The sequence below is a fragment of the Aythya fuligula genome, chromosome 14, assembly GCF_009819795.1.
Source record: "Aythya fuligula isolate bAytFul2 chromosome 14, bAytFul2.pri, whole genome shotgun sequence".
Lineage (NCBI taxonomy): Eukaryota > Metazoa > Chordata > Aves > Anseriformes > Anatidae > Aythya > Aythya fuligula.
Genome location: NC_045572.1, coordinates 8,617,425 through 8,633,003, shown reverse-complemented (window position 1 = coordinate 8,633,003; position 15,579 = coordinate 8,617,425). Strand labels below are relative to the sequence as shown.

Genomic DNA, 15,579 nt, shown 5'->3' with positions numbered 1-15,579 from the left:
TCAGGTGGACAATTCCCGTGCAACTAGCCTTGACCTATTGCTCATAACGTAGGAGTCAGGGTTATGCCCATGAACACAATGGAAGACCAGGTCTATCTGTGTGGGACAGGCACTGTTAGGTTCTTTGCCAGTGATAACAGAAGACTGAGGTCTCCTGAAACCATCCATATCTGTGAATGTCTCAAAAAACCCTCCTTTCCCTGTGTGCTGGTGCTCATGGATCTGGGGGGGGTTCTCTTTTGTGTTTCCTGGGGTACAGTGAGGAAATGCCACTCCAGCAGGAGAGCCAGGGAGAAGGCTTGGGCAGGGCTTTTTACTTCCTGGGGCACATCTTCTGTCCCATTAACACGTACTTCTCTTCCCATCCATGTCTGCATGGGTTTTGCGCGTGAGGACACCGTGCTTGTAGGTGACTGCATTCAGCGCTTGGGGGATGTCCAGGAAGGGGTTGCTGCTGTCAACAATCCTTGTCACTTTCTTTGCACTGGCTCCAAATTTGTCGTCTACCAGCTCCGAGAGTGATTTCCTCAACTCGTCCTCATCACTTGGAAACAAATTCAAAGAAGAGATTGAGTGGAGGACATGTGGGTGGGGTCACAGTGTGCCCTATTTGTTTTGGTTTAAAAAGGAGTTATTTTTTACAAGACTAGTCAAGAAAGAAAAGGAAACGAGACCCAGAGACTGTAACACACCAAGTGTGCCAATGGTGGTGATCTACATACAGCAGAAAGGAGCATGGGTGGCAGGTTAACTGTCCCAGTGGCCTCATTGTAAGGTCACTGAAAGCAAGAAAGGGTTAGGTGCTTGTCTGAACACCAGGGATCTTCAGACACAGCACTGCTGAGGACTACATTCATTCCACAGGGAAAGTCCCCAACCCTGTGCATCACATTCAGAAATTTAAAGTGGTCTTTGGCTGAGAGCCAGGTATCACAAGGGATTCTCAACCTTTCCTGAGGCCACAACTGGTGTCTCCTAGATACTGAAGAAGCTTTATGAATGTCCTCAGTATCTCTGAGGCACCAAAGCTCTGAAGACATTAGGGAGATGGGCCACTTTGATCAAACAACAGACTCTGGAATAGGTTATGCATCTCTCCCCATTTGTGTCCTCAAGGAAGGCCAGGAGAGAGCAAGAAATGCTGGTGATTTCCATACAAACTTCTCACAGATCTCCTGGTCGTGGACTCTGGACAGCAGGGGCTGAGCAGCTCCAGAAAATGTCCAATGATTCCTCCAAACCTACCTCTTCCTGTTTGAAGTGAAATCTAATTTGGCACATAGAAACTAGAACCTACATGGGAAGTGGTATTTTCCCAGGGTTTCTGGACATTAAGGAGGACAGCTAACATGGAATTTCTGCCTGTCATGATACATGTTTGTGTCTAAATGACGTGGTCACCCCAGATTAGATCAGATTAGATTAGATTGGGAACAAACCTCAGATGAGGACTGAACCAGAGTTTAAACCATTAGATGGGTTAGATGGGATATAAGCAAGAAAATACCACACTTTCCCACCTACAGCTAGTACATGATGAAAGCATCAGACAGCTCTTGGAAGAGAAGGATGATTTCTCAGCTTTTGACACCCACAGGAGTCCTGGGGCTTAGGCAGTGCCCAGACACCACACTTGGCTGGGGAGTTAGTGGGGACCCATTCTCAGAACTGCACCAGAGAGACCCCCCTGAACTCTTGCCTGCTGCTGGGGTGCTGGCCGTGTGTCTGCCTATCTGGCTGGGCTTCATGGGCAAGTGCATTGACATGCTGGATGGACACTGGGAGAAGGCAGAGGGTCTGGTACCCCGCGTCAGGGAGCATCTATTTTGCATCAGGGGATCTGAGAGGGGTCCTCATGTTACAGCCTGTGATAACGCAGGACACCCTGCAGCAAGCAAGGCAGGTCGCAGGCCTGAGTGCAGCAAGCAAGGTGGTGCAGGAAATCACACGGGCAGGGTGGCAGGGGCAGGAGAAGGGCTGGATGCTGCTGGCTGGCTCTATTTGTGCCCTGGGGGTGGCTATCCCTCCGACGTGCCCAAGCAGGGCAGCGTGAGCTCGCAGTTGTGTAAACGCCGCCCGCAGCCACCCAGCACATGCACTCCTGCTGAACTCCTTACATAAAGCACCCTGCGGGCACCCGTTGTGGAACCAGAGAGCTCCCTCTGGTGACCACGTCCACCCACCGACCAGCCCTCCAGGGCTACATCTCCACTGCAGCGCTCGCCCTGGTGCTTTTCTCACAGATTCGACATAAGATTGTTTTTGAAACCAGTCAGGAGACTTCTTATGTCTGCAAGCTCAGCCCAGGTAGCTGGGGATGGAGGTGGAAGCAAGCCATGTCCAGACACTTTTCTGGCAAGGACAGGGTACGGTGAACATCAGATGATGGAGCTAATGGCCCAAAAGGTCCTGCTCAGTCTCACAATTCTCTGGAGACAAAACAGGTCTGAGACCAAGTGGGAGAAGAGAAGAGGTGTTCACTGTGTTACCTTAAGGCCCTGAGTCTGTCATGGGCTTTTATAAGGCAGAGGTAAGAGTGGGGTTGTAATGGTGCTAGGGAGCAAACATCTCCCATCTCCTCGCTGAGGGTCCTGGCCTGTGCTGTAGGCAGACGGTGGTCAGCAGAGAAGGGGAAGAAGGGCTGAGGAAAGTGCTGTGTGAAAACATCATGGAGGCCACCACACTAGCTGTTCCCAGACTTGTCACCTTGTTTCGGGGTAACAGTAGGTGAGTCAGGTGTCTGTGTAAAGCTGAAGTGGAACAGATTTATTTTCATTTATTAGTGATCTGCAGGAAGAGACAGACTGCATTTGAGTTTGTGGATTGCATAAAACTGGGTTGTGAAACTGATATTTGTGAGGGCAGGGCCACCATGCAGAAGACCAGGAACCTCACTAAATGCAGAATGGACAAATGCAAAGTATTCCACTGGTGTGGTGTGGTCCTGCAGAAGGATATGCTGGGACTGACAGGCTGGGGAGCAGCTCTGCTGAAAAGGCCCTTGGGTTCCTGCCAAACAGCAGGGTGAACAAGAGCCAGCAGTGTGTCCTGACAGAAAGAAAGGCCAAGAGCATTCTGGGCTGTATGAACAGCAGCACGCTGAGGAGGCTAAGAGAACTGATCATTCTCCTCTGCTCTTTACATCATATCTACATACGGCAATTTTGTTGAGCCTCAAATACAGGGAAGACATCAACAAGCTGGAGAGAGTTCAGCAGAGGCCATCAAGATGCTCAGAGGCTGAAGTACTTGCCCTGTGAGAAGTGACTAAGAACTGGACTTGTTCAACCTAGAAAAGGTATGTCTTTGGGGGACCTCATAGTAGCTTTCCAATATCTATGAGGAGGTTATCCAGTAAACAGAGACAAGCTCTTCACTGGAGGACAAGAGACAGTGGCTGTGAATTGAACCAGAGGTTTCAACTGGGTGAGAAAAAAATGCTACTACCGGGATAATTAAACACTGGTGCATAGACCCAGAGGGGCCTTGGAAAGGCCAGAAAACCCTTGGAGGTTTTCAAGATGCAGCTGAACATAGCCCTGAGCATCTGGTCTGAATTCAACATTTGTCAACACTTTGAGAGGAAGCTGGGCTTGAGACCTCATGAGGTCCCTTCCAGACATAACAATTCTCCCATAGTGATTCCAGAAGGAACTGTGTGGAAGAGAAGGGAGGTCTTGGTGACCAAAGTAACCCCAGATCTTGAGTTTCTCGAGCAAAGACCATGCTCTGAAGCACCTGAAGAGGGACTGGCACTTTCTGGGCATAATAGAAAATAAAGGGGACTTTCCCTTCATTTAGATTGTGCCATTTAGATTGTGCCAACCTGAATGATTCTGATTCTATTCTATGATTCTATGGAACCTGCACCCACAGACTGCCACCAATCTCTCTGTCTGCTTTTGTGTCTAAACCATAAATAAACCCAGTTTGCCTACAGGAGGGATTTCAGTACTTAAGAGCTTGGCAGGAGATGTTCTGAAAACTTCTGGAGCTAAAAGCAGGGTTCAAGACTTGTCAGCTACTTTGAAAGATAGTCTCTTTCTAAAATGCTTAACATATACTTACATGGCCCATTCCAGCTTCTCATTCTTGATGGAGTTATACAGTGTCTGCAACAAGAACATGGTATTAGCTGTGTCTCTAATAGTAGACATGTCTGGTTTGTGGAGATCATTTCTTCTACACCCTGTCTGTGTTCTCAGAGAGATACCTTCACTTCTAAAATGTCCTGGAGAAGTATTCGCTAGTGAGCAATACAACTGCTGTCCTCCCAAACCCTTTGTTATCTATAGTTTGGACTGAACATGTCAGGAGTATAGGTGTTTGGCAGCCAGCCTTGCTGAAGAGCCCATTCATGATATTTTTGCTAAATTCTGGGTGCTGAGCCTAGTCCTGAGTGAACTCTGGCCTACACAAATTTGATAGAAATGTCTGGTATATACCAAAACACCTTCTATGTCTTAACTAGGGGAAAGGGACAGTGGAGGCTTGAACACTGCCCTGAGAAGCAGGAGAGGGATGAATAACTTTGTGGTTCAGCTTTTCCAGTTTCTCCTGGGAAAACTCCCAATGACTCCTCTGAGGCACTAGGAGGGAAAGAATGGGCGAGAAAAGCAGAACACACAGGTAGCCCTCACCATACTGAGGAATGGCATAGGGTGAGGTCTGTTGGTGGGGAAGTTTATGTCTAAAGCTTGTCATGACATCCCTGATGTGAGGCTAGCCCTTTCTACTTCCTTCCATACAGCAAAAAACAGAGTAGGCTGATGTACCTGTGGCAGGTGGAGAAAATGGTGGTGGTGCTAAATCACATGGAAGGAGAAAATACTTTCTCTAACCAATCTTCCATGTTACTGAGCTAGTTATCTTGGAGTACTACTTATAATTACATGGAACTGAAGGCAGAGAAAAGTATCCGTGCCAGACAGACGTATTTCTGGTACTTTTTTTTAATGTACATTATCTGGTATATCACAGAACTACCATGGTGGGATGGGACCCCCGGCATGCTCTGAGGGCAGATAAATCCAGGAATAACCTGGATTACAATTCTAATGAAATAAATGTGTGATAGAAAATGCTGACTCAAGGGTTCTGAGTGTCATGGTAGGACTCAGTTACACTGCCATAATAACGACAGCATCCCACTGTCTATGTGTGCCATATTACCTTCAGCAAATCCTTTGCAAAGTCCTTCCCATCATTCAGCCCATCCAGGTTTGCTATGAACTGTTGACATGACATCTTTTTGCCAATATTCTGCAAGGCAAAGAAGCAGCACATTAAACTTCTGGAAAGTTTTGACTTTAATGAGACTGTTTTTTAAAGAACAATTTTATATGTAGTAGCAAGGCCTGGGTTTGCCTCAGAAACTCAAAGCTAGATGCACATCTTCTGCTCTTATTTTCTATTGGGATCTTTGATTTATTTGCTCATGCCAGCAACAAAACACTTAAAATGACCTCTTCTAATTGTATAGATAAAACACCTGAAAGCAACCTCCAAGTCTCGCTCCAAACTTTCTCATTGATTTCACCTCTGGCCTCCAGGTTGGCCCTGGTACGAGGTCTGTGCTTCGAAACTCAAGACAAGCACCCAAACCATCTTTGAATATTGGAACTGGGATGGGCCTCCAAGCTTACAATATGGGAAATTGTATGAGCATGCAGTGTCAGCACCTGAAGACAACCAGCACTGGACAATGATTGATGAAAACTGTTATTTTCATTGTTGTTACAAGGAGAGACAATCCATCTACTGGTGTGTGAACTAAGGTGCTGGGCTGTGTGAGGGCAGTGCACAGACAAGCTCAGTCATCACCAGCTAATGCCAAGATAAATTTGGTGCCGCTACTGCCAGGTCATCTGGAGTTTGTGATATTAGTCTGTGACATCTGTCTTCCCAAACCTTTTACCCCTCACCATATCCAGGTCACTTTCTCAGCCTGCAGGGGTTGAGGGGCTGGAGGCAGACAGCCTTTTTCCTTGACTCCTCCTGCAATCGTACCTTTCCAAAGGACTGGAACAGAGGTGTGGAGGGGGTCAGTGAGAACTGTAGGGTTCAGAAAAAGGATTCTGATATCACAAAGGAAAGATACATGTCTCCAGTGTCATGCCATATCGCAGCCTCCACACCCTCAAGCAAAGTCCCCAGGAACAGCTCTTGTGGTGATATCACATGGAGTGGACAATGGAGGTAGTGAGAGGAGAGCAGGAGAGACGAGGTATCACCACTGGTCCTAAGGTTGAGCAAGGGCCCCACTTAGGGACTCAATGAGGAAGAAAAGGAAGGCCCTCACTGGAAGGGGATGAAGTTGCAACAGATGATCTAAGAGGTGCCCCGCACAGTAAGGTGTGTTTTCTGTGCAAGAAAATAATGTCTTGAGAGAGACTGATGCCAGAACCCCCTGGGGTTTCTTCCCTGAGGAAAGCATCAGCAAAGAGTGAGGCCCTGGGATTACCCCACAACAGCCCCCCCCCACCTGCCATCTATGTATGCAGACACACATCTTGGCATGGAGCTGATGCATGGAGCTGATGCTGCCTTTGAGCAGCTTTGAGCATTTCTGTCTGAAATTCTTGATGATGCCTCCTGTCTCCTCCATGAGAGGTCAGGGAAAAGAGAGAAAAAGCACTGTTATGAATCTGCAGTGCCTCGGGACACTGCAGTTGGCACAGTACAGCACAGCATGAGGCTTGACTATCTTTGCTTTCTCACAGGAAAGCCCCACAGCTGCTGCCCATAACTGGACCCCGTAGCTAAATGCTCCTGCCAGACAGTGCTCAGTGGCTGAACCAGGCACGGGGAACCTGCTGGGAAGCCTGCAATGTTTCTTCATTCTTAAGCTATGTTTCTTCAGCAGAGGGAGGGGAGGTTTGTGTACTGGCTGGTTGGTGAATTACAGCAAAACAAACAAACAAACAAACAAACCAGCCAGGATCACAACAGGCATGGGGGTGGAGAAAGGAAGGAGGGTGAGAGAACACATTTTTAAAAAGGGGCTTTGGAAGATACTCAGGTGTAGCCTGGTATTTCTTGGCTGTTTCCAAGTCCCAGCATCAGGAGGCTGTGCAGGTATGTATGGATGAGGGAACACTGGGTGCTCAGTGGGAAAAGAAGTGCCATGTGAAAGTCCCAGGAGAAGAAGCAGGCTTCTGGTGGCCAGAGGTCATAAAGGGTGGCTATCTGGGGTCTCTCCCCAGCCCTCCCTCTGTAAGGTGTTTGAGTTTCTGGCTGGAGGCACCAGGCATCAAACATAGGTACAAAGTGGTGAGTGGAGTGCATCCACAATGAGCTTCCCAGCATAAGCATCCTGCCCCTGGCAGACCCTGCTTTTACTCAGGCTTTCTTGACCTTCCTCAAATACTTATCTCCTGGGGAAAACAAACAAACAAAAAAAAACAACAACACAAACTACATATGCTGCATCATGAGGGTGAGGGTTGCTGGTCTGACTGGACAAAGGGATCTGGTAGTGGATTTATTTTAGGCCGCAGAATCAAAATCAACATGCTGCAGGGAATGATCCTGCAGACTTTGGATGACAATGACCCCTAGACCACACAAAGCTACTGTGGGCAGACTGGTGTCACTCTGCAGGTGTCTCCAGTGGCTGTTTGTCAGAGCACTTCAGCTTTCCGAGTGCTACTAACACACATAGCTAATGAGAAGTCACAAGCTTGTCTCAAAGGACGATATCATAGTGTTTTTAAGACAAATAGTGATGCATGTGGTGTTAGGAGCTGCCACGGGTCCCATTTTTATGCTCTGTCCAATGGCCATGAGAGCTGCTGGTTTGCTTTTTCAAATGAATGCTTAAGCTCATTGCATTACAGTGTGAGCATACGAGCTGGGTTTCAGCAAAGTACTTGGTACTCTGAGGGCAAAATGTAATTGAGAGTGCTGGTGATGAAGAGGTGTTGATTTGTCACTGTCCTTCCATGGCAAGCAGTTCTGAACAAGGAGGAAGAAAGATATGCGTTGAAAAGGAAACATCTCCAAGCTTTGTCTCTGAGGGTCAAAGATAGAGCACAGGAGTACTTTGTCATAACATCTCCTGGAGCTCAAACAGCACCAGCAGAGCATTGTGCAGTGCTGGAACAACCTGGTTTATATTAAAAAGCTTGCAACATTTGCTGATAACTGTTGGCTTTTAACAGCAACTCCAGAAATCATGTGATTCTATGAAAATGGAGCACCTCATTTTAAAAATAGTATGTTTGCAGGACCATTTCAAAACAGGGTCTGAATGTACCTGCAGTAGAAAATCAACAGTACTAAAGTAGAACTATGGTGTGTCCGTGTGCAAATCTCATGTTTTAAAGCCAGTCTCATCACTTTTAGTCCTGAACTCAGCATATGTGATCATCAGTACTGGGATGGTGAACTAGCCCACTGTGGAGACACTACTGTAGACAATTTGCCATTTAATGAGAAACATCAACTCCCCCCTCTCCTAACCAAAGGGATGTCCCATTCCGTGGCAATGTACAGGAAAACACTGAAACACACACACAATATTAAAATAAGAAATTTAAAAAGAAAAAAAAATAAAAGTGATATATAATATACCAACAGCATATTTAACAAAACAAGGAGTGAGAGATCAAGCCACACAGTTCCAGGTATCCTGCAATTTCTCTGCACAAGGAGGATTTTATGTGACTCATATCAGTTGCTAATGGGCTACCAAGTAGTGAAGGACACTCACTGCACAACAACTTAGGAATCCAGACAAACAAAATCTCTCTCTTTTTTTTTTTTTCCTTTTTTTTTTTTTTTTAATTTTTAACACAGAAAAAAAAAAGAACCAAAATGAACAAACAAAAAAACCCAAGTCAAATGCTAGTGCTTTAAAGTAAAACACTAGAATGACTGCACTTACCACCTGGTAAAGGATTAAAGAGCAGAAAGAGAGGTTCCAGAAGCAGAAGGAGGAATAAAAAAAGGAGGAGAAGGAGAAGAAGAAATTAATGTTACACATGGAAAAATAAAGAAAAGATTTTTCAAAGAAAAGTTCAGGCATTTCTACACCTGGTCAAAAGAAAGATGCATTTTTCCTTGCCTAGATAGCATGAGATAATTTCTTCTCACCAGGTCTACTAGGCAGCTTGTCAATGAAAAATTGAAATGATAAGGTTTTGGAGGCTTTTTTTTTTTTTTTTTTGGGGGGGGGGAGGATTGTTTTTCTGTTTGTTTTTATTTTTCCTTTTCAATAATTTCCACCTTCCCAGACACTTTTTGGATTTTTTTTTAATTAAAACAATCAGACAAAATTATTTTCCTTTTGAGTGAAGGTGCATTTTGTCTTCTGCTATTGTCTGCTTTTGCTGTTGCAGTAAATGCCTTGATAAAAGTATTTCCTTGGCTCCAAACTTTCCTGTTGAAGGATGAATGTTATGTCAGACCCTCCCGGAAGCTGGGCCCAGTGCTGTCCCACCACATGCAAAGACACTTTCCTAGATATGTTACTGGCAGCCATGTGGGAGTGAGACAGTGTGATACTGGTCACAGGCTACCTATTCCCAAGAGGATGAAGCTGTGGCAGCTGTAGCCAGCCTGGTGTAGGCCACAGTGCATATCTGGAAAGGATGCTCTTGCTGAGATTAGTAATTCCCTCCACCAACTGCTGCGTTCAAACTTTGCCACGGTGTGTAATGATGGGGAGGGTCTCCCAGCTGGACTGTCAGGATGGTACCGGTGAAGCTGGCGGCCTTTGCATCTTTGCCATCATAGGTGAAGAGCACTCATGCAGTGCTATCTTCTTACTCTTACAGAAACAGGCTCTTCTCAAAGGTGATTATAAACCAGTATACAAAAAGTGAGGTTGTGGCCTACTGCCATCTCATTAAAAGGCTCATAAAGATAAATCAGGGCAAGTCTCTGCAGATGCACAACTACTTGTTACCAGCCGGAGGCAGAAGAGGACTCTGATAATACAGCTTGGAAATCATGGGACTGTGGGGCAGAAAAAGGGACTAAAACTAGTGCGGGTTTCATACATGCAGGCTGCTGTAACAAGCCTTACACACATCCACGCACCCACACCCACACCCTCCCACCTCCCAGCTTCACAGAAGCCATGGGGAGTCTGTGGCTCCAGGTCTAAGATTTCAGAGGTGTTAGGAAAGAAGGTGCTTCAGTGACCTGAGATTAGAAGAGTTCCTCTAGCCCTGTGCACAGTCCTCTGAGGCTCACAGCCGTGCTCTATGTCTGCACCACAAGGCTGGAGAGCAGGAAGGAGATCTGTATAAACAGCGCCTACATCTTCCCACAGCAGTGAGCAGGGCACAGTCCGTGCATACTCCCAGCTGAACATTACGGCAGGGCTCTCCAAGGGAACACAGCGTCCCAGTGTGTCCCTTATGCCCAGTCCCATCTCTCTCTGCAGTGACTCTTCCTCCTACTCTGCTCTCCTCTCTATACACTGGGAACAATCTAGTTGATGTTTCAGGAATAAATCCAACTTATGCATAGCCTCTGCTGTTTTCCATCCAGCCACACCTTTGGGCAGTGAGCTCTGCTCAGCCAGCTCTTTATCCAAAGGCCTCTCTGATGTGATGCTCTCCAGTAGTTTTCTGTAATGTCTTGGGGAAAAGGAACAGCTGGGATTTGCTTCATGTTCTGGGAATGAATGATCAGATCTGGTCCCGTAAGAAACTAATGATTCCATTGCAGTTTTGCAGATGAGGTGAGTGTCACATGTCTGAACCACCAGAAAAAGCAGCACAATTGGAGCTGCTGTTTGCCACTCCACAAAAACTGGTGGTGATGACTTCTCCATGAGAGCTTCTGTGGCATGGCTGATGTATGCAGTAGGTCCTGGGAAGAAAGCTGCATTGCCTGTGCCTATATGAGATAACTGACATCAGATGTGACTTTGGCTTGAGTGTGCAGTGACAGTAATAGAAGGTCTGTCCCCAGAACTGGTCCCAGCACCCACAATTTCCCCTGGATCTGTTCAGAGTACCCTCTGCCACCCTATCTTGATTTTCCAGAAATGCATACTGCTTAAGGGCAAAGACCTCTACAATAGATGGGAAAGAAGGAAGGACGCATCTCCAAGTACTACTTACATGGCCATGAAGATCTGTGTTTAGCAGCATCAGGGCACAGGTGAGTGTATGAATCCCATCTGAAACACAAGTCAGACAGCTATTATTATTCTCCTTTCCACAGAGTTTCAGTGTTTGCCCTGTTTTGGCAGCCCACCCATTGCAAAAGTAAGATTAGTTGCTATGCCTTTGGACCTTAAAGAATGCTCGTTTCTTTCAACTGTGCATGGTAGTTTAAAAAACAAAACAAAACAAACAAACAAACAAAAAGATACAAAAAAAAAAAAAAAAGATAAAAAAGATACATTTTTTCCTCTCAAACTTTACCCTTTCCTGAAATGATCACCAGGGAATTGGCTTGAAAGCAATTTTCTCAATGGCTTTATAAAGATCAGACTTTTTGCTGACCCCATCTCTATTTCCCCCATGTCCACTTTGTGCCATCACCAGTGCAGAATGTAGCAGAGACTCTGGGAAACAGAGTACTTTAATCAAGTTTCCTCCAGCTGATGACAGTCACCACACAGGTTTGTCCTGAGGTTTTTAGCCTTTGTTCCTGTGCAGTCTGCAAGCTCTTCAGTCCTCCAACAAAATTATTACTAAAAGAGAGTGCAGAATTTTTGTCTTTCTGACAATAAACAAATACAGTTTTTCCTTCCATTTGAGACAGTACAGCACCCTGTTCTGTGCCAGCTGGGCTGGTGGCTTTAGTTATTTCAAAACCATGCTGAGTCCTTAAGCTGCTTAAGGTCAAGAGTCTTGTCTGTCTCCATGCACCACCTCACGGCAGGGAGATGCCTCACACTCCAAGGAGAGGCCAGAGTGCCAAAATACTATAGCCTTGGCCTCTGAACCTGCTCTTCTCATGACTTGGTGTGCTGCTTCACGGACCAGACCCTGAGCACCTCATGCTCACGGCCAAGCTCTAAACACTGATAATTAAAGGCAACCAAAGACATGCAAGCCTAGGATGAAGGTAACTGAGCACGGTAGTTTCTCTCTAGTAATAACCACAGTCTCTGAGAAAGGAAGGGTTTCTTGTGGGAACATCACATACTTCTGTTTGAGAACTGACAATTGCAGGGACTTGCTGTCACTGACATTCAAGAGAGAATCATCTCTTAAGAAAGATGCTTCCTCACTTCCACAGGAAGCAGCTTTAAGCTTGGAAAAAAATACCTTCCTACTGTGTACTTTGGATTCTCTAAGGGAGGTTTGGGGCTGACATTTTCACTTTGCTTTACGGCATTGCTTGGGTTAGATAGACCATGCCCTCCGTGGCCTCCAGGTGGAGCTGATGTCCCAAAACATGCTATTCACTTGCTGTTGCTTGGCTCAGCCACATTCATTTTCTCTGCTAGAACAGTGCCATAGCACATACATATAACTCTTCGACATCTGGCCCTTTTCAATAAAGGAGAACACCCACATTGTGTCCAAGCCACAACTCTCTGGAAGAAAGGCCTACAACCCCACTCAGAGGTCAGCAAGTCAGAGCTTCTGCCTCCCGTGTTTGCAGCATCCTGTCATGCAGGCTGAAGCAACCCTTGGTGTTGCAACAGTTGTGTCTCCAACAGTGGAAGAGTAATTGAATCAGCACATAGAAATGCCCTGAAAGGGTAGGGCTGTAAGATCTTCACAGCCACGAGACCATCTCCAGACCAAATTACTTTGGCTTTATCACGTTTCTACGTTGACAGACTACCACAGACACACATGTTTCTTTAGACATCTAAGTAACATGTAGTGGCTCAAATTTCATTTTGGTGGAAGACCCTGTGCCAGTTTCGTCTAGACACAAGTAGAAGGAACTACATTCTGAAGGAATACCATCAGCTTGCAATAGTTTCCTCAATCACTGCACATCCAGTGTCTGCAAAAGGTGTGAACTGCAAGAGCTACTTTGCTTCCCTCCAGGCCTTGTACATATTTATTAGATTGGATTACAATTGTATTTTTAAGCCCCTTTCACTTTCAGCACTAAGCACAGATCTGTCTTGCTTGGGACTCATCCAGTTTGCATTTGGTCTGCAGTGTGGTCCTTCCCAGCCTTGTGAAATGTGCTGCCACCATCACAGCTAATGCTGTAGCACTGTTTATGAATGAGTCATGACAGTGGCATCAGTGATGTGTTTCAGTTCCACTTTTCATTAGTCTTAATAGTTTTGTACTGTTCAGGATTGTAATATTTTCAAAGCAGTTCCTGCCAGCAGCAGGGACATCTCCACTGATTGCCATGTCACTGTTGAAGAGTTTAACTTTCTGGGTTCACCCTTTTTTTGTATTAGCAGATAATTTCTCATGCAGCCAATATAAATGGAGAAGGTCTCTGAAAGTGGCTAACAAAATACACAGTTCCAGTGAGCCCAGGATTTTATCCATCTCTGCTTTCCCCTGCTGCACTTGTAGAGAGCAAAGAATGCAACCCCTGTGCATAGCAAGCCAATGGTCTTTATCAATCTGTATGGAAATGTCTTCCATTCAGCTGTACCTCTTTCAGTGGACAAGATCTTGGGCTGAGCCAATACCACTTTGCAAGCCACAGCTGCAGTAACTCACTACCCCTGAGAATTACTCCCTCCCTCCCCTGGTGCTGGGCAAAGGGCAGCCACTAAGCCAGGTCACAGCTGAGGAGCTTACCTTCATCACAGCTCACCTGCACTTGTGTGTCCCTGTTACTGGGAGCCCACACTCAGGCCATCAGGCCCTGAGGGGACACACAGGACTCTCGCAAGGAGGTCTGTACAGTGCCTGGTGTCCCCAGTGCCTCCCAGGGCAGGGCTGGTCAGCAGGGCAGCACCCCGGAGGAAGAATAAGCTGCAGCCTGGTCTGGCCAGTGGTTGCTACTCAGGAGGTGGATGGTTAATTTTATGTGCAGGCTCTGTGACACAGGTGCACTGTGAGTGTGCAGCAGTGCCACAGCAGAGCTTGGGAAGGAAAGTGGTACCTTCAGAAGTGCTCTCCTCTGGGTTGCACTGGCAGTATCGCCGGGAGAAGTGAATCAGCACCCGCTCCCGCTCCTGCGTCTCTCCCATCAGTGGGAATGCTTTCAAGAATGTCCTGCAAAGAGAAAATGATACTTAAAGATGTCATGGATCAATCTACTGGGAAGCAACCACGCTAAGGAGAGAGGTGGAAAGGGGATCCTCAGAGCAGCTAGGAATGCCTTTGTCCTCCCCCCAGTCTGTGCACCCCTTGGCCCCTGCAGGTGCAATGCAAAGGGTTTCTATGGAACCAGCTCTGACCTGTGCAGGGAAACATGCTCTCAGCTGAGATCTGACCCACCTCTGGCCCAATGGCAACAGGATGGGTTGTCCATTCCAAAGGGCAGAAGTTGATCCCACTTGCTCTGAGTTTGTACAAAACAGGATTCCTGGGAAAGCTGCTCTCCACCATGGGGAAGCAGGTTGTGGGCCCTCCTGTTAAATACCACTTTTGGTGGCAATATGTTGTGCCAAACGTGACACCAAAGTAAAAATTAAATGACAACCTAGAGCTCCCCCCAGTCCCTGCTCCTGTTGCACAGACAGCCTCTGTGGAGCTGGGAAGCCCAGAGGAGAAACCCACCACAGTACTCTGCTCTGGCCAGCCCGGACGCGGGAGTGCCAAGAGACCAGCTCACCTGAGTGCTTTGTCAAGGGTCAGGCCAGTGAAGTCAAAGAAGCTGAGATACTCCTCTGCTACCAACTTGCTAAATTCGTTACTGTAATTAAAGAGGGAGTAGTCAGCCCTTTCATCAGGGAAGAAGACACTGTCTACAAGAGAACAGCAGATTGCTGCCTCCTGGCCAGCCCAAACTCCCAGTATGACACTGCAGACATGATCCCAGACCCAGGAGGACTTTCTCCCAGATTGAAAGGCTGCTGGAAGACCTCCAAAAGGCCCTGAAATGCCCACAGTCTAGCACTGCAGCTGCCAGCCTTAGACACCTGAGAATGAGGGGTACCTGCCCTCAGTGCACCCCTCCGCCATGCTTCTGGCCAGCCAGAGCCTCCTCCACCCAAACCAGCCAGGGATACACAGCCTGAGGAGGAGGCCATAAAGATGCCTAGTGCCTTCTCTCTTACCTTGTCCTCTCCCATTGCTGGATGTGTCCCCTACTCCCACTACAAAATTCCTGGTCTCCACCCCACATTGGCTCCCATCTCACTCTCTCACCACAGCACCTTGCTTTGCACCTCTTTGCAATCCCACCCTCAGACACACCAGCCTGCATGTCAGATGGATGCTCCTGGGGTACTGGAGCAGCCAGGGTGCAGGAGAGCTCAGTGGAGATTCTGGCCCCACTAGCCCCTAAGTGCTTCTCCAGGGGTAAAGGAGGATGCTTGGAGATTTTGAAGGATGCTTGGAGACTTCTTGCTTTTAAAGCCAGAATGGGTGATATTAAATTCGTCTATCTGCACAACTCAGGTAGCAGAAGAGCAAGGATGATCAGTGAATGCTGGCACAAAATGGTAGATGATCTCAATTCAGTGGGATTGGTCGATGTTGGTGGATGACACCAAGCTGTGTGGTGAGGTTG

General features: G+C 46.9%; 1 protein-coding gene across 3 annotated transcripts in view; it reads right to left on the bottom strand.

The window, feature by feature from the left end:
• The window catches only part of PSD2 (pleckstrin and Sec7 domain containing 2), an 86,990-nt gene that overhangs the window by 19,471 nt on the left and 51,940 nt on the right, over positions 1 to 15,579 (bottom strand). The window contains exons 5-10 of one of the 3 annotated variants that reach the window (XM_032197062.1): positions 14,680 to 14,760; positions 14,005 to 14,117; positions 11,077 to 11,137; positions 5,173 to 5,263; positions 4,069 to 4,112; positions 354 to 544 (exon numbers count right to left, since the gene is read on the bottom strand). In XM_032197062.1, coding sequence (XP_032052953.1) covers positions 354 to 544; positions 4,069 to 4,112; positions 5,173 to 5,263; positions 11,077 to 11,137; positions 14,005 to 14,117; positions 14,680 to 14,760 — 581 coding nt within the window. The remainder of the gene's footprint in view (positions 1 to 353; positions 545 to 4,068; positions 4,113 to 5,172; positions 5,264 to 11,076; positions 11,138 to 14,004; positions 14,118 to 14,679; positions 14,761 to 15,579) is intronic. The other 2 variants (XM_032197063.1, XM_032197064.1) reach the window with 2 other exon arrangements.